The sequence below is a fragment of the Puma concolor genome, chromosome A3, assembly GCF_028749965.1.
Source record: "Puma concolor isolate L17-30 chromosome A3, mPumCon1.1.hap2, whole genome shotgun sequence".
NCBI classification, from domain to species: Eukaryota; Metazoa; Chordata; class Mammalia; order Carnivora; family Felidae; genus Puma; species Puma concolor.
Genome location: NC_141669.1, coordinates 23,385,082 through 23,412,877, shown reverse-complemented (window position 1 = coordinate 23,412,877; position 27,796 = coordinate 23,385,082). Strand labels below are relative to the sequence as shown.

Genomic DNA, 27,796 nt, shown 5'->3' with positions numbered 1-27,796 from the left:
GCTAAGAAAAATTATTTTTTAAAGATTTTATTTAAGCAATCTCTACGCCCAAAGTGGGGTTCAAACTTACAACCCAAGACCAAGCGTCACATACTCCATGGACTGAGCCAGCTAGGCACCCCAAGAAAAACTATTTTAATTAAAAAACTTTTGGGGCACCTGGGTGGCTCAGTCAGTTTAAGCTTCTGACTTCGGCTCAGATCATGATCTCACAGTTTGTGAGTTCGAGCTCCATGTCAAGCTCTGTGCTGACAGCCCTGAACCTGGAGCCTGCATTGGATTCTGTGTCTCCCTCTCTCTCTGCCCCTTCCCAGCTTGTGTTGTTTCTTTCAAAAAATAAATAAACATTAAAAATTTTTTTAAAACTTTTGATTAATTTTTTAAAAATCCTTAAAACAACTTTTTTTTTTAACAAAAATAAATGTTTATTCATTCTTGAGAGAGGGAACAAGACTGGGAAGGAGCAGAGACAGAGGGGGACAGAGGATCTGAAATGGGCTCTGCGCTGACAGCAGGGTGCATGATGTGGAGCTTGAACTCACGAACTGTGAGATCATGACCTCAGCAGAAGTCAGACACTCAACGAATGAGCTACTCAGGCATGCCCCCCCTCCCCCCGCCCCGGCCAATTTATTTATTTATTTTTTTTAACTAGGCTCCACTCCCAACACTGGACTTGAACTCATGACTCTAACATCAAGAGTCACATGCCCTAACAACTGAGCCAGCTAGACATCTCTTTTGACTAATTTTTAACAAGTCCTTGAAGGACATAATCAATGTTGATGTGAATGAAGGAATTTAGAATGACAGGAAGATAAAGGGAATCAGTTAACAAGATCTTCTGTGATAAATAACTTTGAAAGAACCATACTACAGTTAAATATGAAACTTAAAAGTATTGCACCTTGGGAAGTAAGTAGTGGGAAATAAAATATATTACTGCAAGTAATCTGTAGTTAGCTTACTATTGAAAAAGCTCTATTATTTATTACATAAACCAATCTTCAACTAAATATATAGTTAAGTTCAAATATGTCAATATTTTACATAAAACAACTAATTAAACTTCTCTATATACTCAACCTGTATCAGGGACATCAGTGGGTCTCATAATTCTCCGAATCTGCTCCATAGACTGCAGGTCTGGTGACAGTCCTATAAATAAAAGATGGTCAGAGTAATGACATCTAAACAATTTTCACTTAAATAAAGCAACATTTAATCAAAGTAGATTCACTATCTGAAATTAAAAATATGTAATGTGTTCCTTTTAATGTTATCTTCAATATACAGAGTTAGAAATCTTACCATTCTTCTTTCTTTCCAACCATTCTCTGCCTTTCTCCAGGAATATACCCAATTCCAATCCTTCCGACCACTTTTGTCACTTCTCACCACCTAATCTTAAAGATGTTTACTTCCAAGTTTAAGTGCCTCACTGTCCTGTAAGACCTTCCTACATCTCTCTGTAACATGCTCATTATCTTCGTAAAGTGTAATTGTTGATCACAAGGATAAGAAAAAGCACATGAAAACACTTCACAATCTTTAGTACATAAACTATTATTTCTCCTTTATGGATAATCCAAATACCAACACATAACTTCTTAATTTCTACTTTTAAGTATACTAATGTGCAAGAACTACAATTTCCTAAATGTTTAGGATCTACTATAAAATACTTCAATTAATATAGTAACATGTTCTATCAGAGAATAAATCATTTTTTTTAATGTTTATTTATTTTGAGAGAGAGAGAGAGGGAGCCCATGTGTTCCCACATGTTAGGGAGGGACAGAGAGAGAGAATTCCAAGCAAGCTTCACACTGTCGTCATGGAGCCTGATGCAGGGCTCAAACTCACAGACCATGAGATCATTACCTGAGCCGAAATCAAGAATCGGGATGCTTAACTGACTGAGCCACCCAGGCGCTCCAAGAATAAATCGCTTTTTACCTCAGGCCTAGACAAGTACATCTATCTTTTCAGCATTTTTCACTTTAATTCTTCCTGCATATTAATAAATAATAATTATAAATAATATTTATATAACTATATAAAACACTAATTTTCTTACAGTATTTTTACTATATTATTTCCATGTACAAAAACCCAATATGGTTATTAAACCATTCAACAAACTACTTTGCTCAGTATTCAAATCTCTATAATCTGATACTCCTTATTCCCTATGTGCTTGACATTCTAGTTAGGCTAGTGCTCACACATTCCTTTAACTAGACAAATAAAAAAAGACCATCTCAAATTCTTTACACCTCTTCAAAGTCTACTCCATCCTTCTAACTCAGGCTTCCATAAACATGTGTCCAACAATTCTCTCCCTTTCCAGACTGCATAAAAACTATTGCTTCTACAAGTGCTTTGACATAATTAAATCCTTTTCATTAGTCAGTATCTGTTTTGAAATATACTTTATTTTATCTTAACTTTTTGGAAACATGTATTTTATCAATAGGTTTTTAATTTCTTAAGACAGCCAGATAATATACAATCTATATATTTTCATGGCACCTATTCCTGCTTATTTTAAAAGTTATACAGAATAAATTATTCTATCAAAAATTATCTTTAGGATGAAAATGGACATATTACATACAGCCTAGAACTCCTGATATGTGGGACTAATAAACCCAATTTCATTTGGATTCTAATGAAAGGTATTTAATACTGGCAGGAAAGTAATCATGATCCTCTCATTTTGACTGACAGTAGTGGTATCTTTCCATCAAAAATGAAGCAAAGGGAATACGTTATTTCAAATAAAACTCTGGTTATCCTCCTCACATGTGAAATTCTTTAAAGATAAGTACTCAACTAAACATTCATTTTGTATAAACCTTCATAAATTTCTAGTTATTAAAAGAGATTTTAGCCATGTTCAGAACAGTTTTAATAATTTGACCTTTTACACAAGCACAGCTATATTTTTCCACAGTGTGCATCCTAGTTACTGTAGGTCTTTTCCAAACAATGGAATGACAGTGAGAAGAACCCATAAAGCAAATTTACTAGTCTACCTCCATGACAACAGAAGATCTTCTCATCCACAATAGCAGCTATAGGCAGACAGTTAAAACAATCGGTGAAGGTCTTCCACAATTTAATATTAAACCTTCGTTTGCCTATAAAAAGAACAAGCAAATAGAAGAAATAAATCTAAAACTGTTTTCATTTGTTATCTCATAGCCACAGGATTATAATTTCAACTTTATTCTTTATACTGCAATTTGTTTTTTCTGTAATGAGTGCTTCTTGTATATTTTTAAAAAGGTAATAAATTTAATGAACATTCAACACCTTCCATAAAGTTAAAAAAACTTGAAAGATTGTGCTAGGTATTTTACGGAACACATATATCAAATCCTTTTGTCTTTTAAGATCACTATAATATAGTCACTTTGAAATAGTCTAACAGACTACTAGTTTATCTGTTCCATTCAATGTGTACATTAGTTGAATACCTAGCCAAATAAGTAAGCAAAAGTGAAAGGGGTACCTCTGGAGATTGTCCATTTTAACTCTAATGCATTGAGTAACACAGCATAAATTTACTGCCAAGAAAGGACAATTTCCAAATGCTTCAATGGTATTCACTTTTGAGTGAATTACAACTTGGCACTACATAAAGTATAAATAGAGACACGAAGGCTATAATTTTCCTATAGTCTAGCATAAAGAGCTACGACAAGAGAAATCTCAAGTGTATGTTCACCTTTTTAGAGTTACTTGATCTTCCTGAATTTGGCAAGAAGTTGCAACAACTAACGCTGGGGAGCGATGAAAGACACAGCACTAATTTCCTATGCTTTTATGCCATAACCTGCCTCTCTGTGAAAAAGTATGACTCAAAGCAGTTTTTACAAGCTGCTCTCATGTACATTAGCTCAACTGATGTCATTTCTATAAACCTTGAGGATACTCAAGCCCATATTTTATTCTTTAAAAACACACCTCTATTCCTCATATAGCTTTAGAAAAGTGGTTATAGTTAGACGTACTACAATCTGCTTCCTGTCTACTGGTCTGATTTGAACAGTTGAAACCATACATTACACCTTAGAAGTAAAAATGCCACGTAAAATCAGATGTAGAATCATTCCTAGTAGAACGCAGCTCCATGAGACTAGAGATGATCTGTCTTGTGCGCTGCTGCATTCCTAGTGTGTAGAGTAGTGCCTGGTATACACACTTCCTCTTGTCAAATTATACAAACCAAGAAGATAGGAGTTTGAATAGGAGTCTACCATATTTAAGGAAGGAAAAAAACAAAAATAGATTCTAATGGAGAATTCACCACCAAAAAACAATAAATTCAATTTGAAAATCGTTGTATTTGGTTCTAAATTGTAATTAACCAAACATGTGTTCTTTCCCATACTCTAACAAAAGCAAAAGACCAATTCAAATGTAGTAATTTAGTAATTACACTTGGAAACATTACTACAAAACAGGAAATCAGTGATTTCTTACCGAAGAAAAAGAGTACAGTAAAATATACCTGAGTAGTTGCTATCCTCATCTCTCGTTTTATAGGCACAAATTAAAATTCTAATAATAAACTTAAACTTTGAAAAAATTTCATAGAACTTCTCAATATTTTTCCTTCTTTATCTCAAAGTTTATTTATTTTGAGGAAGAGAGAGAGGGAGAAAGAGAGCACTGCACGTGTGCCGGGGAGGGACAGAATCCCAAGTGGGTTCTGCACTAACAGCATGGATGTGGGGCTCAAATTCCCGAAAGGTGAGATCATGACCTGAGCAGACACTGAGTTGGCAGCTTAACCAACTGAGCCACCCAGGCGCCCTACAACTTGTGAATATTTCTTGTGACACAGGGCCAATGAAAATTTCCATCTTATCGCAAGAATGCTGAGAGCTAAAATCTTAATAGATACTAGAAAAACAGAGGCTATTATCTATAGTGACCTGTTTCACGTGGATATTTTGCCAAATGAACTGATTAATTACAAGAGGCCCTTTCAGCTGAGTAAGGTGCAGTCAACCTGAAATACCATGATCTTAAGAGATCCCAAAGAACTAGTTTAATTGGTAACATGTTTCCTGGTTTCAGGTTTTTCTTCCATGAAAGATTATTCTTGGTCCTATGCCTGATAAATTATATTTAAAAAAAAATGGATCAAAAGAAATCTTTTGAACTGGAAAATTATATTAGGGAGTATTAGGGAATTTTCCCATTAATAAAAGATAAATTTTTATTTTTACTTACATTCATCATAGAATCCATAAATGCGATTGATGCTAGCACACTCATGGTTTCCTCTTAAGAGAAAGAAGTTCTCTGGATATTTTATTTTATAAGCCAATAGCAAACAAATGGTTTCCAAAGACTGCTTTCCTCTATCCACATAATCTCCTAAGAAAAGATAGTTGGCTTCTGGTGGGAAACCTCCATATTCAAATAATCGCAGTAAATCTGTATACTGTCCATGAATATCTCCTGAAAATAGAAAAAGACAATTTTAGAGCATTTGGTTACTGTGGGAAGCAGCTTCAAATGATTCCCAATGTTTACATCCGTGTGTAATCCTCTCCCCTTGAATGTGGGCTGGAGCTGGTGACTCGCTTCTAACAAACAGGAGACAGAAAAAGTGGGATGGGCTGTCACTTCTGAAATTAGGTTACAAAAGATCACGAGTTCCAATCTGCTTGTACTCTCTTGCCATCTCTCATTCTTGATGCTGAAGCCAGCTGCCTTATGGAGAAGCACACATGGCAAAGAAGTGAAGGAGGCCTCTGGCCAAACACTTATTAGGAACTGAGCTCTCAGTCCATCGGCCCTTAAGGAACTGAATCCTTTCACCATTGAGCCTTGAGATGAATGTAGTCCCAGATCACACCTAGATCGCAACCTTGTGAGAGACCCAAAACCAGAGGATCCAGCTAAGCTGTGCCTGGATTCCTGACTCATAGAAACAGTGCGGTGATAAATTCATGCTGTTTTAAGCCATAAAGTTTTGGAGTAATCTGTTATATAACAGATAACTACTACAGTTACTCTTATTATCTGGTAGTTTAACATTACTTTGTTATACCCAAGAGTGAGACAGCCAGAATTTAGAAATATTTAGTATAACTAATTTCTATTACCCTCCAATTATTTCTGTATCAAAGCATTTTAAAGAGTATCTTGCAGAGAACTGGAATCATTTTAAAATGTTACAAGTAACTACATTTGCTTCATTTAAATTCATAGAAGAGACTGATCATTTCCACAAAATTCTTCTTTTTCAGATTTTATTTTTAAGTCCTCTCTACACCCAACTTGGGACTCGAACTCACAACTCTGAGATTAAGAGTTGCATGCTCTACCAACTGAGCCAGCCAGGCTCTACTCCACAAAAGATCATATTACCTCTTACTTAAAGGTGATATTCTAAGCAAATTAATTTATTCAACAAACATTTACTTAGCTAATATCTTTTATTTGCTAGATACTGTATCAAGAAGCACCAAGCACACGACTTAGTAAACACAAGAAAGAGGAAAAAGAAGTAACGAACACACTAAGCATCTGCCGATTACAAGGTATGAATGTGGATCACTAAGAAACATGCAGGACAGTGAAAATTTTTACATATAAAAATAGTCCTTGACTGAGCAAAAGATGATGATTAAGTCCATCATCAAAGTCCATGTAAAGCTATGTCATAGACGCAAACAGCCACTACCAGTTATCAAACCAAAAGCCAACGATAATTATACCACTTCCCACTGTTACGTGAACTATAAAAAACGCTTTTTGTACAACAATTTTTCTGGCTAAAACAATGTGATCACTCAACCTAAGGTTGTAAATTTTTGTTTTTGGCCAGAAGCCACTATAACACCATGGATATTGCCATATTGCCACCCAAACTTTAGTTTGTAACTGGTACACCAAAATGCCCATTTCTCTACATCCTTGACAACACTGGATTATCAGTTTTTGACTTTTTTTCCGACATGTTTAGAGTTTAGGATTTGTTTTTAAATTGTATTTCACTGATTACTAGTGAGGCTGAGGATCTTACATTTATTGACCCTTTGAATTTCTTCTAAAATCTGCCTTAAAAAAAAGATCTTTCTATTGTATTGTCTGTCTTGTTTCTAAGAACTAAAAACTGTGAATAGCAATCTTGTTATCTGATGTATATTAAAAATATTGTCTGTAACTTACTATTTTATGAAAGTTTTAATTTTTATATTTTATGTTATCAAACCTATCAATCTCTCTTATACAAAAATTTTTAAATGTTTTCTCTAGATCACCTTCAATTTAATTAGGGGAGGAAAACTGGTATTCAAAATAGACTGTTTCCAACTTTACCCGATTACATACCACAAATTTTCAGCGGTGCTTCCAATTCCAAAAGAATAGGCTGGCTGAGAAAGATCTCCCGAGACTTAATACATAAGCCTCGAACTTCTGCTTCAGTCATCTGCACAATCTTTCCTGGACGACATCCTCGTACTGTTAGACAATGAATAAAATGGTCAGTTTTTAAAAATGTATCTATAAAATAAATAATCCTTAAAAAAAAAAAAAGTCATGCCCATATTTTGAAGGTCCAGAAAGTCACACAGACAGCAAACTACCAGATACCCTGTAGTGTTCTATGGCTAACAGTAAGGTTATTCCAGTGATCTTTGCCTTTCTATCTTATTGTTGCTGGTTTCTAATGATGCTCCTCAAGGCTGCTGCCACAGAAATGCAGTCCTTTGTGCTTTCCAGTGGCCAACCTTGCAGCCCAAGAGACCTAAACGATTTTAGGAACAGCACCTTTGAGGATAGCCTACTCTCTCAGTAAAGTCTTGCATTTAGGAAAAGGCCAAAATAGCATCATTAAGAACCAGTGGCTATGAAGAAAGGGAAATGAAACAAAAAGTGGCTGTCAGTAGGTGATTTAGTTTCACACACGTCCTTGGAAAATTATGAACAGTCTTAAGAATTTTAACAATTCCCACCCTCCAACTTCTAATCAAAACAAAATTTAAAAGGTTCCAGATAGCTATTAAATTTTAATGTGTTATTATGTCACACAAGGGCACTATATGAAAAACTCTAAAAGCTATTTAGATGGAGGAAAGCATTTTTCCTATGAATGAACAATAAAATCTATCAACTAATAAGTAACTTCTGGAACAGAGTAGGGAGGAATGGTACATGAGGAGTTCTTATTTGCCCTATTGAACTGAACTTGAAATCATTTCCTCTCATTACCTTCTCCATTGGCTCTTTCTCTCTAAATACACTGCTTGCTCCCATTTAATCTTAACTGAAAAAACATTTATTTTTTATTTTTTTAAAAATATTATTTATTGTCAAGTTAGCTAACATACAGCATATATAGTATACTCTTGGTTTCGGGGGGTAGATTCCTGTGATTCATCACTTACATACAGCACCCAGTGCTCATCCCAACAAGTGCCCTCCTCAATGCCTGTCACCCATTTTCTCCTCTCTCCTGCCCCCTCCCCTATCAACCCTCAGTTTGTTCTCTGTATTTAAGAGTCTCTTATGGGTTTGCCTCCCTCTCTGCTTAAAACTAATTTTCCCCCTCCCTTCCCCTTATGGTCTTCTATTAAGTTTCTCAAATTCCACCTATGAGTGAAAACATCGTATGTGTCTTTCTCTGACTGACTTATTTCACTTAGCAGAATACCCTCCAATTCCATCCACGTTGTTGCAAATGGCAGGATTTCATTCCTTTTTTTTTTTTTTTTTTTGCCAAGTATTCATTCTGTATATACAAACCACATCTTCTTTATCCATTCATCAGTTGATGTACATTTGGGCTCTTTCCATGATTTGTCTACTGTTGAAAGAGCTGCTATAAAAATTGGGGTACAAGTGCCCTTATGGAATCAGCAGTCCTCTGGCCTTCGGATAAATTGCTAGTAGTGTTATTGCTGGGTTGTAGGGAAGTTCTATTTTTAATTTTTTGAGGAATCTCCACACTGTTTTCCAGAGTGGCTGCACCAGTTTGCATTCCCATCAACAGAGCAAAGGCTGAGAAGGTATTTAAAAAAAGAAAGCAGACTGTATCTCTACATATCCCTACTATTTCCCATTTACAATTAAGTCCACACATTTCTTGTTAAAGACTATGTTTCTTTTGTCAGGTTCAGAGGTTAAAAAAAAAAAAAAAGGCCCCCACATGCAAAAGTCAATCCATGTATACATAACATTAATATAGTAATATCTAAGTAACAGAAAAGACAGACTCTGTTGAAATGTGCTTTAGTAAATATGACTGCTAATAAGATCACCCCTGAAATTCAAAACATCATCAGAACTGCTTTTATTATAGGAACTTTATCATAGCTTCTACATTAGTACTAGCTCATAATCATCAATTACCTACTTCCCATGGACATGTGGATTTTTCTTTTTTTTTTTTTTAACGTTTATTTATTTTTGAGACAGAGAGAGACAGAGCATGAATGGGGGAGGGTCAGAGAGAGAGGGAAACACAGAATCGGAAACAGGCTCCAGGCTCTGCGCAGTCAGCACAGAGCCTGACGCGGGGCTTGAACTCACGGACCGCGAGATCATGACCTGAGCCGAAGTCGGACGCTTAACTGACTGAGCCACCCAGGCGCCCCAAGATATGTGGATTTTTCTAAGACCAAAAAGGGCATCTTACTTGTACTTTCCAGTAAGTATCTACAATACTAGCTTAGATGCAATTCTCTGTAAAATTCTTAATCTTGGCATTAAGTCTTAACTGTATGGGAAATGATATTTGCAAAATACAGTTTTACCATCAGTGCATCAAGTACCTGTCTACTTTCTTGAAGGGAAAAAGTTATTTTTCTTGAAGGATTAAAGATCTCTTGTTGCTTTCAGATGACAAATACTCACCTAAAAATAATTATTTAAAGATAACAGCAATGGACAACACAAACAAAAGTTGGCTCTTAGAAAAGTTCCCACAATTTTTGTTACGATTCTGTAGTAATAAAACACTTTAAGTTACCAACGCTTGGTTGTAACTTGATGACAATCATTAAAACTAGTGTGTGTCACTCTGACATGTCAATTTAAAGCGTCTAAATTACAGTGGTGAATATTTTATCTCATATTTGTTTTATTTTCTCTGTAAATTATCTGTTTAATTTCGACCTCCCAAGTTAGGTTACACTACGGTGTACTTTGACTAATATTTTTACAAAGCTAAAAACGCTTCAATTTGAAGTCATGCTAATCCATAAAACTAAAAATTTACCAAAACAAAAACACACATGAAATTTCGTTGATTTTTAAGGTGCATGGTTTTCCCCAATTAATTTTTAAGTTCAGAAATACTTTGCAATCAATAATTTCTTACAATTTTAATTGGCAGTTGCTTTTTGCCTCTTACTGGCATATAAAACAATGGAGCATTGCGTAATCAAATCACTTCTAAAAGTTGATGAAATGCAGTTAGGGAAACTAAACGTTTTTCTAAAGGTTAAGCATTTGACAAATGACCAAATCTTAGGAATAAATTATCCAAATATTTGGAAAAAAATGATAGATGGCTCAGGGCAATTCCAGCTGTCTTGTCAATTCAAAAGTCCTGCTCCCTCATGTACTCCCGCCAGTATGTACACCCAAATATCCAAGAGCATTTCAAACTTCTCAGTCATCTGAAAACAGGGAGTAAAACAAGGCAACCTGTTAACAAAGAGTTCACTGCCACAATATCCATGAGGGGTTCCAGAATTTGGGTATATGAGCTTAGATACAAGCACCTAGCTAGATTATGAAGATACTAAAAACCTGCACAATTTATAACTCATTAGGTGAAAAGCAATTTCACATCAATCATCTCATTTAATCCTTTTGATGTCCCAAGAATTAGAAAGGGAAGCTATTATCCACACTATACAACAGAAAAATTTAAAAACTTGAAAATCAGGGAGCCCAGGTTTATAAAACTAGAATGAGTAAAAAGCAGCAGAGAAGAATTTAGAACCAGTCTTCTAACTCAACACACTCCTCCCTCTACTACCACAAAAAAATTCTTAGTCAAAAGTTTCCCAGAAAAAAATTTAGCAGCCAATAATTGTAAACCAGGTAAATATGCCATTATAGGAAATATCTACCATGCTGTTGCTGTTTAGAAAATATTTTGAGGTATCACACATATACAGTAAAGTACACTAACATTATGGGCATTTACTCAATAAATTTAAAAATTTTAATGTTTATTTCTTATTGAGGTGGGGGGGAGGGGCAGAGAGAGGGAGTCACAGAATCCAAAGCAGACTCTAGGCTCTGAGGTGTCAGCACAGAGACCAGATGCAGGGCTTGAACTCACCAGCTGTGAGATCATGACCTGAGCCGAAGTGTGAGGCTTAACCGACTGAGCCACCCAGGTGCCCCAAATTTTAACTATGTATACACCTAAGTAATCACATTCACATCAAGATACAGAATACTTCCAGCAACCCTGAAGGCTCCCTTATACCCTTAACCATTCAATAATAATGCCGAAGGTTACTATTTTTATTTCTTTCAGTATGATTAATCTGACTCATTATTGAATTCTGGATAAATAGAAATATACAGTATACATACTCTTTTGCTCATTCTTCTGTGAAATCTATCCATGTTACTGTGTTCAGCAATGTTTATCTCCTCTAAACATATTTCCTTATGTTTCCTTCTAGACGCTTTACTATTTTAGCCTATCTCATTCAATAATCCATTGATTTAGCACTATTTATTGTAAAGACCATCCTTTCTCCACAGAACTGCAGGGGGAGATGTGTAGAAAAATCAGGTTGACCATACATGAGTGGATCCATTTATGGACACTCCATATAGTCCATTAATCTGTTTATTTTTACAGCAGTACTACATTGTCTTAATTACTGTAGCTTTTTAAAAGAAACTTTATTTTGAGAGACAGAGACAGAGCGTGCGCACACCATATGTGTGCATGTGAACAACTGGGAGAGGGTGAAGAGAGAGAGAATCCCAAGCAGGCTCCACGCTCAGCATGGTGATGGTGGTGGGGGGGCTCAACTTCACCACCATGAGATCACCTGAGTTGACCTGAACCCATATCAAGACTTGGATGTTTAACGGACTGAGTCACCCAGACGCCCCTACTGTTGTTTTTTTATAAAGTTATCTCATAATATAAGCATTCCAACTTTGTTAAGATTGCCTTTGCTAACCTAGGTCCTTTTGCATTTTCAAATATGTTTTAAAATTGGCTTGTCTATTTCTCCTCACCCTCAGCTTGTGGGAGTTTTAACTGGGAATTAATATATCCAGGGAGAATTTACCTTAGTAATAATTTTGAGTCTTCCATAAACATGGTATCTCTTTCAGTTGTCATGCGTTTCTCTCACCAATGTTTTGTAGTGTTTAAGGGGCAGTCCTGCACATTTTCATTAAATTGAATTGAAGGGGTGCTGCTTTGTAAATGTGTTTTATTTCATTTTCTAATTATTTGATGTTAAGTGTAATTGATTTATGAATAGTGACTTTGTTTCCTAGTCTAACAGTTTGAAGATCCCTTCGGATTTACCAAGTATACAACCATATCATCTGTGAAGACTTTTACTACTTCTTTCCCTTTTTTCTTCTTCATTGAATTGACTAGGACCTCCAAGACAATGCTGAAGAAAAGTGTGCTAAAGGTTTTCCTTGTCCTGTTCCTGAACTAAGAGAAAAAAAAGCATTCAATATTTCTCACCATGATAGCTATAGTTTTGTACATACTCAGTTTGCTAAGAATTTTTATCATGAAGGATGTTAAAATTTATCAAATACTGTATCTCATCCATTGAGATAATAATCCCCCTCCACCTTATTCTGTTAATATGATTTATATCAATTGAGTGTTCCTTGGATTCCTAGAATAAACCCCACCACATTATGACATTTATCTTTCTTATTCAATTTGCTAACAATTTGCTCATGATTTCTGTGGCTATATTCATGAGTGATACTGGTCGGTAATTGCCTTTCTTTGATAGTTGTCAGATTTAAGTATTAGGGTTGTGCTGGCTTCAAAGAACAAGTTGGGAAGTGTTCTCTCTTTTTCTGCTTTCAACAAAATTGACCTAATTTCTTTTTTTTTTAAATATTTAAGTCACCAGCAAAACCAAATGGGCTTGGAATTTTTTTTGAGAAGTATTCCAACTACAAATTCATTTTCTTTAACATACATAAAACTATTCAGATTTTCTATTCCTTTTTATCAGTATTGTCAAGATTAGTTTTTCATCTAAATTATAAAAGTTATTAGCACTAAGTTATTTATAAAATCTTAACTTCCTTTAAAATACATATACATAACTTTTCTCTGACCCATTTAAGAACAGACTGTATTCTGGGTGGCTTAGTTGGTTAAGTGTTCAACTCTTCATTTCAGCTCAGGTCACGATTTCGTAGTTGTGAGACAGAGCTCCGCATCGGGTTCTGTGTTGACAGCATGGAGCCTGCTTGGGATTCTCTCTCTCTCTTTCTCTCTGCCCTTCCCCACCCTCAAAATAAATAAACTTAAAAAAAAAAAAAAAGATAGCACAGTATAAATTATCAGATCCAGGGAATTTAACAGATATAAATCTTTAATGTGAAGAATATACTACAATTTTAATAACTGTCTCAATCATGTCCTTTATAGCACATTCTTCTCCTCTAGTACAGAATCCCAGCCAGGATTACATTATTGCTTTTGTTTGTTCCATCTCGTTAGTCTCCATTACTAGTCACATCTCCTGTATCTTTTTTGATAATCTGTTTTCTATTTCTTACATTATCAGTCTTTCTGGGGATTATCAATTTTATTAATCTTACCAACAATTTCTTTTTTAAACAATTTTAATTCACTTTATTTTTCTTGTATAAAACTATATTGTGGCCGTAGCTGGAGCCTGAGCCCTCTGCATGGAAACTGTGGTGTGGGTCTTTACGAAATGGTCAGTGAATTCTTGATAGGAGATTTGGTGAACACAGTCTCTTTCCAAAGGTCAGGGATGAGATAACTGTTAAATCTTGGAAATGGCATCAGAAGTGGCCTTGGCAAAGTTGCCCAGGGTGGCAGTGCAGCCCCTGGCCAAGGTGTAGCAATCATCAATACCAGCCATCACCAGTAGCTTCTTGGGCACAGGCTGAGACAATGCCAGTGCCTCTGGAAGCAGGGATGAGGAGCACCAGCACAAAGCCACAACAGCCAGTCACCTTGCATGGGACAGTATGGGCTTGCCAATCTTGTTTCCCCAGTAGACTCACTGCCTGGGGACAACGAGAAACTTGGCCAGAATGATGGCTCCATGGATGGCAGTGGCTACCTCCTTGGAGCACTTAACACCCAGACCGATGTGCCCACTGTAATCTCTGATGGCAACAAATGCTTTGAACCTGGTCCACTGGCCAGCATGAATCTGCTTCTTGCACAGGTATAATCTTCAAAACCTCATTCTTGAAGGATGACCCCAGGAAGAAGTCAATGATCTCAGATTCTTTTTATGGGCAGGGAGGAGACAGGTGTCCTCTAGACTTGATCTTCATGTCGTTGACCACCAGGCGGCCCAGCCTAGTGGCAGCCTTGTCCTTGGCTTTGCCTCCGTGAGCTCCACAGCTCCTGCCCTGACCCCGGCTATGGCCCTGGCCCCAGATGCTGCTGCTGAAACCTCTGTGGAAGCCGCCATGGCCTCCCATTCCAGGGCCCCTGGGCCCTCCCACAGCACTGGTGTCATCTGTTATTTGGAGTCTTCCCAGAGAAGAAGCTTCAACATTTTCATTTTAAAAAATCATACATTTGATTTCTATTTGATTTCGGCTTTCATCTTTATTATATCTTTCCTTATTCTTCTACTGTCCTGAAATAAAAATTTAATGTTCAGCCTTCCCCCCTCCCCACCAATATATATTATTATATGTATTTTTAAAGCTATACATATCCCTGTAAGCATTGCTTCTTGCTGCAATTGCACAAGTTTGACATGTATTTTTATTATTATTCAGGTCAACACATTTTATAATTTTCACTGCTATTTCTTCAGTAGCAGTAAAATATGTAAAAGTACACTGCTTATTTCTAAGTATTTGAGAATTTTCTATTTACATGCTATTGATTTCTAGTTTATCATTACTGAAATCAGAGAACCTGAGATCTCATTTCTTTTAAATTTACTGAGAATTGCTTTTTGGTACTGCATATTGCATACTTTAGTAAATGTTCCATACATATTTGAAAAGTGTGTATATCCTGTAGTTGTTGAGTAAAGTGTTGTATGTGTCACTTAGGTCAAATTTACTGTGTTGTTTAAATCTTCTAGATCCTTGATTTTTTCTTTGTTCTATTAGTTACTGAGAAAGGTACGTTAATCTATATAGTGTGGTTTTGTCTATTTTAACCTTTTGGTTCTATCAAGTTTTCCTTTTTGTGTTTTAGACCTATAATATTAGATACCTAAAAATTTTAAGATTATTGTCTCTTCCTGTGGCATTCATCCTTTTAACATTATGCAATGCCCTTCTTTACCTCTAGTGATACTTCCTGCCTTATATACTATTTCTGATGTATACAGCCAACCAGGTTTCTTCTGGTTAATGTGTGCATGATGCAGTTCTCCCATTCTGGTGCTTACTCTTCTATCTTTGCCCTTAAATTTAAAATATGTTCCCTGTATACAGTATAGTTAGGTCTTCTGAACTTTGTCTTGAGTGTTTACTCCTTTCATTTACTATAATTACGGACAAATCCTGTCATTTGCTTTGTTTGTATCACATGTTCCTCATTCCTTTATTTCTCTTTTCTTGCGTTTCTTTGGAACAATTATCTTTTATTACTCCATTTTCTCCTCTGTTATCTTTTTAGTTATATATTCTTTTTCTTTTGGTAGTTACTCTAGAAATAACAAATGCACTTTTTAGCCTTTTGTTCTACAGTTGTCATATACTGCTTCCACATAGTTTAAACCCTACAAACCATAATTGTTTTAAAAAGCATTAATTTATAATTACACACATTTATCCTTATTGTTGTTCATTTACTTCTGCAGTTCTGTGCTTTTATCTGGAATCATTTTCTTTCAATACGAACTTTACTAGAAAATTCCAGTACTAGTCTGTATCAGTAAATTTTCTCAGCTTGTTTGTGTTTTTATTTTGTTTCACTTAAAATTTTTTTTAATGTTTATTTTTGAGAGAGAGAGAGAGAGAGGGAGAGAGAGAGAGAGAGAAAGAGAGACACGGACAAGAGCGTGAGTGGGGGAGGGGCAGAGAGAGAGAGAGAGACAGAGAGAGACAGAGACAAGTTAGGGGGACTGTATTATAGTCTAAATTGGAGCCTGGAGCCTCAGGCACGCTCCAGGCTCCAAGCTGTCAGCACTGAGCCCGACATGTGGCTCGAACTCAGGAACCGCAAGATCATGAAGGCATCCGTTGCCTTCTCTTCTGAAGGATATGCTCACTGGATTTAGAATTCTAGATTAGCATTCTTCCTTTTCTTTCAGCACCTTAAAAGGACAGTCTATTGTTTTCTGGCATCTGTAGTTTCAGGTGATATATCAACCATCAATGTTCTCTTGAAGGTCATGTAATGACTTGTTTCCTCTGGTAGCTTTTAAGATTTTCTCTTTTGGGGTGCCTGGTTGGCTAAGTCAGTTAAGAGGCCAACTTCAACTCAGGTCTTCATCTCATGGTTCATGAGTTTGAGCCCTACATCGGGCTCTGCGCTGACAGCTCAATTCCATGCCCCCACCCTTCTCTGTCCCTCCCCAACTCGCATGCTATCTCTCTCTCAAAAATAAACAAACATTAAAAAGATTAAAACATAAAGATTTTCTTTTTCTTAATTTTTAGCAGTTAAGTCTACAATGGGTTTCAATATAGTTTTATTTGTATTTTTCCTTCCTGGAATCCATGGAGCTTCTTTAATCTTTTGGTATCTTTCTCCCTTTGGAGAAGTCTTGGTCAGTATTTCCTCTATCCTGTATCTCCTCTCTTTCTGGGACTCCCATTATGTATGTTAAACCTTTCCACTGTCTCCTGGTTTCTTTATTTCCCGTTTTTTTCTCAGCACTGCGTAATTTCTACACAACACTTTTTTCCTAGCTTTTACTACGCCGCTGTTTCTACTGTGCTAGTAAGCCCAACTCTCAAATTCTCATTGTTAGTGAATGTACTTTTTTAGTTGTAAAGTTTCCAGGACTCTGATAAAATTTCCCATCATTTCTTATTTATCCTGCGCACATTAAATCAGTTATTTTAAAGTCTCTCAGTGATAACTCTAATGTCTGAATAATCTGGGGATTTGTTCCCTTTTTTCCTCTGATTTCTGGTCAGTTAAGTCTATTAGCATGTCCTGTGGTCATTTCACTGAATGAAATATCTGATTATGGATGGAAATTGTATGAGCTCTAGACGACATCTTCCAGACAGCATTGTTTCCTTTCAGTGGTAAGAGTAATAATGACTTACATTTTCTTGAGGGCTGGTCTACTTCAGTTTTGCCCTCAATCTTAGGGAGTGGTCATGATGGAGTATCAATGGAAAATTTAGACTATAATACAGTCCCCCTAATTTGGCAGTCTGAACTTCAACTTTTGCCTCTCTGGCACTAGGGTGATACTGGAATCTCTGCTCAGATCTTTAGCTTTCCAGATACTGTTTTCTTCTGAGTTTCTTAGAATCTTCTCTTGTATATGTATACCTTAGAAGTCAATGACTTAAGGGGGACCTGACTGCAGATTTTGGGGTTAGAATCTATGTGGTTCTCTCCTCTTTTGGATTTAAGTTTCAACGCTTTAATGGCTTCAGACTTCCATCTCTCCTCTTGAGTCCAGGAAGACTGCCACTTTTTGTTTGGGATCTATTCCCCTATACCTCCAGGAAAAAAGCCAGAGTGATTGGTGAGCTCACTGCTGCTTCCTTTTCCTCAAGGATCAAAACCCTCAAAAATTTCCTGTGTTCATTGCTCAAGTACATACAGAAAAGGACACAAAATATGATTATTGGTCACAGAGGAGAAATTTGGATGATTACATACAGAAACTAGAGGAATACATTACAAGGACTAAACACTATGGGCCTAACCCCGTATTTTTTTTACCAGTCCTGACTGGTAAAGGTCTTCTACTCCTGATAAGAGAATCTTTCTGTGCAAGCATGTCCACATCAGAAAAGGGGGAAAACATGAATCAAATTTGGCCCAATGCCTGGTTTTGTGAGTTTTTACTTTTTAAGAAATGATGGGGGGGGGGAGGAAGAGACACATAAAAATTATATAAATTTTCAGCATCCATAAATAAAATGTTTTACGGAAACACAACTACTCTTACTTGTTATGTTTTTCTTTACTTCTCCCACCCCCAACCCCCATTAAGTATCATCTATGGGCACTTTCACCATACAATGGCAGAGCAGATTCATTGTGACAGAGACACAGGGCACTCTATCATTTCACACTGCTTCTCATGGTACTACGAATTACAGAAATACAGTTATAACTCAACAGTGTTTTGAGTTCCTGCTTGTTGCTGTTCTGCAACATTTAAAAACATTTTTTTACTTTTATTACAGTGCATACTCATCACGCAGGAAAAATGGAATGCAAATGTTGCACTTTTAAAGCACAGTGGAGTGTGGATTATTCTGTTACTGAACTAGACAGCTAAGCATTGTATTTATAACATTATAGCTATGCTTAAAAAAATACAATATATGTTCACATTACCAGGCTAAGCACTATCATCACAACATTCCTATTTCACTCAAAAGCAAAGACAATTTAAACATTTTAAATGGAATCTCATCACAGCAGAATTTCTTCACACAAATAAAAATGAGACTGCAACCAAAATTAAATTTCCAACTGGCTACTGTGTTAGCAAGCAAGGAAAGCCATGTACTAATGGTGAGTTCCTGAAATCATGTTTGATTGGAAAAGCCAAAGAAATAGGTCCTGAAACAATATTCTTGTTTAAGACTATTACCCTTTCTGTAAAAACAGTTCTTGAAGCATCGAAGACAACGGGAACAGTATTAACCAATCATCAGTTAAAAAAACAAATGAGGAACACCTAGGTGGCTCAGCTGTTTAAGTATCCAGCTTCTGCTCAGGTCATGATCTCACTCAGTTTGCGAGTGAGAGCCCCACACTGGGCTCTGTGAACTGACAGTGTGGAGCCCGCCTGAGATTCTCTCTCTCCCTCTCTCTCTCTCTGCCCCTCCCAGCTTGCACTCGTGCACGAGTGCTCTTGCTCTCTCAAAATAAATAAATAAACATTAAAACAACAAGAATAAAAAAAAAAAAAACCAATAAAAAATGAGGGCATCTGGATGGCTCTGTCAGTTAAGCTTCCGACTTCAGCTCAGGTCATTATCTAGTGGCCTGTGAGTTTGAGCCCTGTATCAGGGCTCTGTGCAGACAGCTCACAGCCTGGAGCCTGCTTCAGATTCTATGTCTCCCTCTCGCTCAGCCCCTCCCCCATTCATGCTATCTCTCTCAAAAATGAATAAATGTTTTAAAAAATAAAAACAAAAACAAATGATTTCAAGTGGTTTTCCTTGGCTCTTCGTGACTTCACAGATACTACCAATACCTAACTGTTGCCTTATTTAAGGAGCCAATACTAAATTGAGTGAGTGAAGAGTGAGCCTTGAATTAGCTATCAAAAATATTTTCAAGAAGCTGAGAAAAACAAAAGAAAAAATGGTGGTAAAAATATACATGGAGCACAAAAAAACCCTAGTTGGACAATTTTACAAACTTGTGAACATTTATGGTGTTTATAGTGTATGGTGCAATTACTCAGTAGAAAGATACTTTACCATGTATTGTTGGCTCAGCGGTAATCAATAGTGCACATCATTAGCACTCATGAACTATTGTTAGTTCCGTGAGTATTTGTCAGAAATAAAAGCTGAATATCTCAAATTGCTCTACTACACAGCAGTTCAATGGCCTAGTAGTGATAGTTTAATTGTGATTTTTTTGAGCTCAGGGCCAATACTGCAATTTTTCTGAATGACAACAATCACTATGACTATTATGGGTAGTTTAATAAACTAGATTTTGTTGCAAACCTGATAATGTTTCTTAATGATTGAATCTAAAATTGTAAGGCAAAAAAACATTTATATGTGAAACGTATACTGTGGTTAAGTCATGACAACTAATGATGCTTGAATTCACAAGCAAATGTCAAAGCTGCTTTACACACTCCCAGTGCTGTCAAAGTTAAAACAAGATCTTCATTTCCTCACAGATTTGCATTAAATATATTTTCTAAGCTCAAATCACAGTTCCAACAGAACTCTTCAGACGTTAGTGCTAGTGCACACTATACCAAAATCTACTTAACTGTGTAGGTGAAGAGCTTCCACTTTGCCCTTGATTGGAATTGATTTGTGTGCTGTGATAACATAATAAAAGGCAAATATTAGGAGAGGACTAGAAGAAGTCTATAAATACCTTCCAAATGATAACTAAAATCATTAACTAAAATCACATTCTTGTGGACTGGTATCAGTATTTGGCAATACCTATCCATGTTAAAAGATACCTTCCAAGGGGCGCCTGGGTGGCGCAGTCGGTTAAGCGTCCGACTTCAGCCAGGTCACGATCTCGCGGTCCGGGAGTTCGAGCCCCGCGTCAGGCTCTGGGCTGATGGCTCAGAGCCTGGAGCCTGTTTCTGATTCTGTGTCTCCCTCTCTCTCTGCCCCTCCCCCGTTCATGCTCTGTCTCTCTCTGTCCCAAAAATAAATAAACGTTGAAAAAAAATTTTTTTAAAAAAAAAAGATACCTTCCAAGATGAAATACAGATCTCATTACAGATCAGCATTAACAGATGAACACTTGCAATCAATTTTGATGACACAGAACACTAACTCTGAACCTCAATTAAACAAAATGTTATCTGATGCCAAAAGAAGATACACAAATTGCACTTAATCATTATATTTCAAATTTCATATTCATGTAAAAAACCTTTTCAATGCAGGTTTTTTTAAATCACAAATGGTGTTGGGCGCCAGGGTGCCTCAGTCAGTGAAGCAGCCAACTCTTGACTTTGGCGTGGATCATGATCTCATGGTTCGTGGGTTCAAGCCCATGTTGGGCTCTGCACTGACAGTGTGGAGCCTGCTTGGGATTCTCTCTCTCCCTCTCTCTCTGCCCCTCCTCTGCTTGTGCTCTCTCTCAAAATAAATACACTTAAAAAAAATTACAAATCGTGTGTGATATATGTGTTTTATGTGTATTGTGTGTATATTAAATTTTATCTTTCAATAACCATCTGCTATTTTCTCCGGCAAGTTCTCACAATAACTGCCTTCTCTAAAACAGAAAGGATGTCAAGAAAAAAGAACCAACCCCATTACTATCTATCATATCTGCCCCATGAAATCTTAGGAATCTTCCATAACCTTTAATATCTTAATTCACTCTACACCCCCCCAAAATTCACTCATGGTTACACATTAATCAATAGCAAAGTTAACTTCAATCCAGACTTGCTAAATTTCCTGGTTTTTTCTGTAGGATGAAGTGGCTATTTCTCCCTATTTAGCATGTAAGTCTCCCTTTAAGCCACAAAAAGTAAAAACGGTAAAATTTTTACAAGTGGTTAAAATGTGGAATTTTGGTTTCAAGTGAAAGAATTAGGCAGCTGTCACAATTTCAATTTATCTTAAGTCTGCCTGATAGGAATGATTAATGTGGCCTTCAGAAGCTCTGTATAATACCTCAAACTGTAATACTGTGTATATATATGAACATACATATTTTTCTGAAAAGGCCTATGGCTTTCATGAATTCTCAAAGGGGCCTGTGAAGAGTCATAAATTAAAAAGTGATTCCAGATATACCAGTAAACAAATGATAAGCAAAGAATAAAGAAGTAGCAGATATAGCTGAGAGCCAGATGTTTCAGAACAGAGGAAGAGTGCCCTAGCTCTATGGTTCTCCAAGCGGGATCCCCTTTCTCACTATGTTGACATCTGCATGACACAGAAGCCAATGGTGGGCAAAACTGCTAGCACCTTAGCACAAAACAAAATCAGTAGTGCCAAAATGTACTGGTGGTATTCACTGCCATGCATTTATAGTGAAACACAAAGAAGTCCAGTTTCACTTAAGAATGCCCTCAAGTAGTAAAAATTATCAATTTTATTACATCTCCACCATTGAATATACATCTTTTTAGTATTCTGTATAATGAAATGAAAAGTATCCATTAGGCATTTCTGCTACATACCAAAGCACAATGGCTGTGTTCAAGAAAAGCACTCGTGTGACAGTTTTAGCTCCAAGCGATCTAGCCACATTTTTCACAGAATATCTTTTTTACTGGAAAGCGTAGCTGACAAACTATAGCTATCTACACTTAGATTTAACAGATACTCTTGAAAATGAACAAAGTGAGGCTGTGTCGTTTCAAAGAAAACAACTGACAGCATTTGTTGCTAATGATAAAAATCAACCTTTCAAGTGAAAATTAAAATTTTGGAAACTTTGTATCCAGCACCACGAATCTGACAGCTTCTTCCATACTTAAAGACTCTTCTGATACCTTGTTATATCAACAAATATTATTTTTTGATATTGTGTAAGATGTATCAACATTAGAACATCTGCATAACTCGATGTAACTGATATTTTCCATATGACCAATGCATGTTATAAAGAACGTATAAGAACCATTTAAGTGTAAGACAGGGGCGTCTGGGTGGCTCAGTCAGTTAAGCGTCCGACTTCGGCTCAGGTCATGACCTCACGGCTCGTGAGTTCAAGCCCCCCATCAGGCTCTGTGCTGACAGCTCAGAGCCGGGAGACTGCTGCAGATTCTGTGTCTCCCTCTCTCTCTCTCTGTTCTCCCCTGCTTGCACTCTGTCTCTGTCTCTCAAAAATGAGTGTTAAATTTTTTTTAAGTGTAAGACGGATCAATGGATTTTAATGTAAAGGAACAAAAAAACTCAGATATTTCTGATTCCACATTACAACTAACCTTTAAGAAATTACCACTTGTTGATTAGTACAACATTAAAGAATATCATTAAAGAATAAATACAACATTAAAGAATATCCACAATTATCTAAAAAGACTAATAAAATACTCCTTCACTTTCCAGCTATGTTATATGGTTAACTTCTACAAAACCAGACATTAAAGAGGTTTACTTATCACTATATTTCTTGTTTTAGAAAACATTATTTATGCTGGCATGCAATGGACCATTATTTTAAATGAATTAAAAAAGATATTTTAAAATTCTGTTTTAATCTCTAACACAGTACTAATAAATCACATAAATAAAAGCTCTTGTCCTCTGTTCTTTTTAGGAGTATATAAAGTGGTCCCAAGAGTCAAAAAGTTTGAAATCCACTGCTCTAGTCCCCAGCCAAAAGAAGGCATACAACAAATTTCTTTAACTTACTTTTCACCATCTTATTCTGCCTAAAATTGTCTCTGCCCTTCAGCACCAACACTATTTCAAACCAGATTACAAACTCCGGATGATGGAAATAGGAACAAAATGTTTTACACATATATACACATATATGAAAAGAGTGGTTGCATGCAATAACACAATGTGGAGGACACAATACATGTTAGATCCTCATAAGGAAGGGCCTTCTCAATAATTACTACAGGAAGGGTTCAGGGCTCAGCAGCATAAAAAGTCTTCTATTGCCTATTTCTCAGTTCAGGTTTATACCAAACAGAAAGAGTAACAACAGCTAACATTTTCTGAGCTTTTATTATGTATCAAAGGGTTTTATCTGTTTAGTCTTTACAGATACATTATGAAATAGACACTATCATCCCCAATATGCAGAACAGAGGCAGAGCTGAAATTAAAATACATGCAGAACCTGTATCCTAAACCAGCATAAACATGGCCTCCCACTGTAACAATACTTACAGATATATCTTGAGTAAATACACAACTGAGTAAACATCTGATTAGCATAACTACTGCAGTTAAGTTCAAAAAACACATTCCTTTCTATCACTGTGTAAACTTAGATCTCCTCAGAAGGCTGGTCATTTTCTCTCACTACTTTGGTTCAATTATTTGACAAATATTCAAACAACAGAGATAACCTACGAACAAACACCTATGAAGATTCCTTCCCAATTTATAGAAGTCATTATAACCGTGAATTATAATATTAAAGAAAGCTACATAATAGATGTCCTTATTAAACTCCTTTTATTATGAAAAGTAACTTTTGGTTTCTCTAAATCTTAAAAATAGAGGAGGTAAAATTAGAGGAAAAGTTAAAATGGTGTTATTAAACAAATACTCAAAGCAAGAAAATGCTTCTGTGAATCTGTAATTGACTAGACTGGAACTTAGTGATATTCTGATGAAGATTCTGGGGATAAAATTCTTTTATGGTGAAATAAACTGTGTCACCTCCAAATTACACAGTGTGGGCACATTATCAGGACCCAAAGGCCATGTTTCCACTATTACATAAGTAACTCTTACTTGTTCTTGCAGGTAAATTTGGGAAGGGAGAGAGAGGCCAGGAATTTTCAGGAAAGTTATGTATATACACCCTCATAAATCACTCTGCTACATGAGTAGAGCAGAAGCAGGATAAAGGACAACTGCCACTGTCCTTCTACTACTTTTTCTACTGTATTACAAGAACCCACCTAGACCAGGGACTGAATTCCTCCAACACTAGGAAAAGACTGGCTAGTGGTTTTTTATACTTGCTAAACTTCAGAATGAGTTTCTGCATTTTTAGTCCTTTACCTCTAACTATGTAATGAAGACTATTTCCATTAAGGCATTTTCAATTTTATCTAACAGATGTCGTATGGTGTATTTCAGAGAATAGAGTGTAAAAAAACTGCATTTCACCTACCAGTAACCAAGACTTCGAAGGTAATCCAATTCAATCTTGGGGAGACATAGAGGGTGTACAAGAAAGAGATGTGTCCCTGATCACTTTCTCCTTCCTATATTCACTGACCCTCTATCTTTCCAGGAAAAATAAGCCTTGGAATGGCTATATACAGCTGCTAGAAGGGCAGGGATTGCTGCTTGAGGGTATAAATTTGTGTCCACTAAAAATTAAATCCTAGAAAACTCAACTGGGAATTCCCATCCTCCACCACATCACTCCTAAACCTACCTCATTTACAAACCATTTCTTCTCTTTGCATCCTCATATCCCAACTCTTCTAGAATAACTTTTGTTTCAGAAATACTTAATGAGATTTCAATTATTATTTCTAAATATTTTGACATTCTTATATACTTATATTATTTTACCTGTTAGAACTGAGAATACGTGCCATTGGAATGAATACTGTTAAAATAGTAAATATGGAAAGCAATAGAGAAAAAAGCCTGCTAGATATAATTTGTTATCTTCCTGTTAACCCTAAATCTTAAAATATAATCCTGTCTCTAGACTCAAATGTAAACAGATTTCTAAATCCCAATGAATTTTAATCTTGGATTTAGATATTTACCAGAAAAGCTTCAGCTTTGCATTTAAATAACAAAATAAAAACACTTCTGCACTACTTTAAACTTTCAACGTTTCCCTCACTTGTTGGGACAATGGATTAACAGGAAAACAAACCTAATCTCTGAATCAGTTAAAAAATGTACCACTTTTATGCATCCTATAGCTTCTCATCTAGGAAGCAGCAAGGGAAGAGCGAAAGTATCCCTCAGATGATCTTTCCTACTCCTCAACCTGCTCATTTCTAACAAACCTGGCCTTGGATCTATATATAAACAACACTTTCCTGCAGAAGTTGGGGTTGCCAGGAACAAGCAGACTAGCACTTCCTTCAAACTGCCTAACCTTTAGACTTCTGGATCACAACTAAACAATTTAAATCGGAGAAAAAAAGGCTTTAAACAGTCTGGCAGTTCCTCAAAAGGTCAAACATATATAGACTTACCATATGACCCAACAATTCCATTCCTAGTTGTAGACTCAAGAGAAGTAAAAACATGCCCACACAAAAACTTGTACACCAATGTTTATAGCAGTATTATTCTCAACAGCCAAAAAGGGGAAACAACTCTAATGCCCAACAAGTAATGAATAATAAAATGTGGTCTACTCATACAATGGAATATTATTCACCTATAAAAGGAATGAAATACTAATACTAATAATGACACAATATAGATGAATTTTTAAACATTAGAAGAAGCCAATCACAAGAGGCCATGTATTACGTTTCCATTTACATGAAATGTCCAGCACAGGCAAAATCCATAGAGATACACAGATTAGTCGTTGCCTAATGCTGGGGGAGGGCTGAAAGGAAAAAGGGAGTGTGTTGGCTAATGGGAACAGGGCTGTGTTGGTGAAAATGTTCTAAAATTGTGGTGATGCGTGGGCAACTCTGTAAATATACTAAAAATCATCGAATTATACACTTGAAGTAAGTGAAATACATAGTATGTGAATTATATCTCAATAAAACTTTTATTTAAAGAAGATTTTAATGTGCTTTTATTAATCTATTTAATTTTTCAAGTCCATTCCATTTTTTTAACTTTCAAAAGGACACAAACAAAGCTTCCTATTTGCTTAGTCTGTCTCAGCCTGACTAAATCTTTAGAATACATAACCCACAAGAACGGAAATGATCACAGAAGTTCCACAAATTCAGAGATATATACATACACACAGATATATATGATAAACATAACAAAATATAGGATCTACATAATAGGCATGTGTTAATTATCATCCGGTACAGCCCAGTTTTTAGACACTTGGATAAAGTCTGGTTGGGAACAGCTAGTGGGAAGCAGTTTTTCACCCTATCCTCTTTCCAAACAGATCCATCTACTCATTCTATTTCACCTCCTCCCAAAATAAACTCAACATTTATAATTTGAACAACGTTTGCAAGGTGATTATGCTATATTCCTACGGCCACCCTAACTCCTTTTGGAACTAATGATCAAAGTAAAAAGCTTTCACTGGGTTTTCCAGGACACCCACAGGAACTAGATTTAAACAATCAGTCAAGAGCATTATTATAAGCCATGAGAATGTGGTAACAGGGTTCACTACAGGGGATAGAATCACAGGCGTCCTTGGCTTTTAGTTCTAAGTAAAACTTAACCCAATATACTGGAGGAATATGCACTATTCAAATAAGAAATTAGTATATGCTTTGCATTAAATAACAGAAAATTTTAAATTGTTCTGAAGGCACTTTGAAAATATTACATCAATGATATGCCACTCAAAAAAGAAAAAAAAACACAAAAGCAACTTATAAAATATGGTTACCAAACGTGTTATAGCCCACTGGCAATTTGATATAATAAAAAAGAAATCAAGAGCATGCCTTGGAATTACAATCAACGTTTTATTTTTTTTTATTTTTTTTTTAACGTTTATTTATTTTTGAGACAGAGAGAGACAGAGCATGAACAGGGGAGGGGCAGAGAGAGAGGGAGACACAGAATCTGAAACAGGCTCCAGGCTCTGAGCGGTCAGCACAGAGCCCGACGCAGGGCTCGAACTCACGGACCGTGAGATCATGACCTGAGCCGAAGTCGGACGCCCAACCGACCAAGCCACCCGGGCACCCCAACAATCAACGTTTTAAAATAAGATGAAGTTCTGCTGATTTTTCCTATGTGGAGACATTCTAAGTTTTATCTTATATATTCATTTATTTTTTTTTAATTTTTTTAAATGTTTATTTATTTTTGAGAGAGAGAGACAGAGTACAAGCGGGGGAGGGGTAGAGAGAGAGGTAGACACAGAATCTTTTTTTTTTTTTTTTTTTTTTTTTTTTTTTAAATTTTTTTT

The 27,796-nt window shown here is 36.2% G+C and overlaps 1 protein-coding gene and 1 pseudogene across 2 annotated transcripts in view; both read right to left on the bottom strand.

Moving 5' to 3' along the window:
* Positions 1–27,796, bottom strand: part of PPP1CB (protein phosphatase 1 catalytic subunit beta) — a 43,448-nt gene that overhangs the window by 12,441 nt on the left and 3,211 nt on the right. For both annotated transcript variants that reach the window (XM_025927327.2, XM_025927328.2), the window contains 4 exons: positions 7,363–7,494; positions 5,251–5,481; positions 3,042–3,146; positions 1,087–1,158 (listed from right to left, as the gene is read on the bottom strand). In XM_025927327.2, the coding sequence (XP_025783112.1) occupies positions 1,087–1,158; positions 3,042–3,146; positions 5,251–5,481; positions 7,363–7,494 (540 nt within the window). The remainder of the gene's footprint in view (positions 1–1,086; positions 1,159–3,041; positions 3,147–5,250; positions 5,482–7,362; positions 7,495–27,796) is intronic.
* LOC147582318 (small ribosomal subunit protein uS5 pseudogene) lies at positions 11,208–14,772 on the bottom strand (annotated as a pseudogene).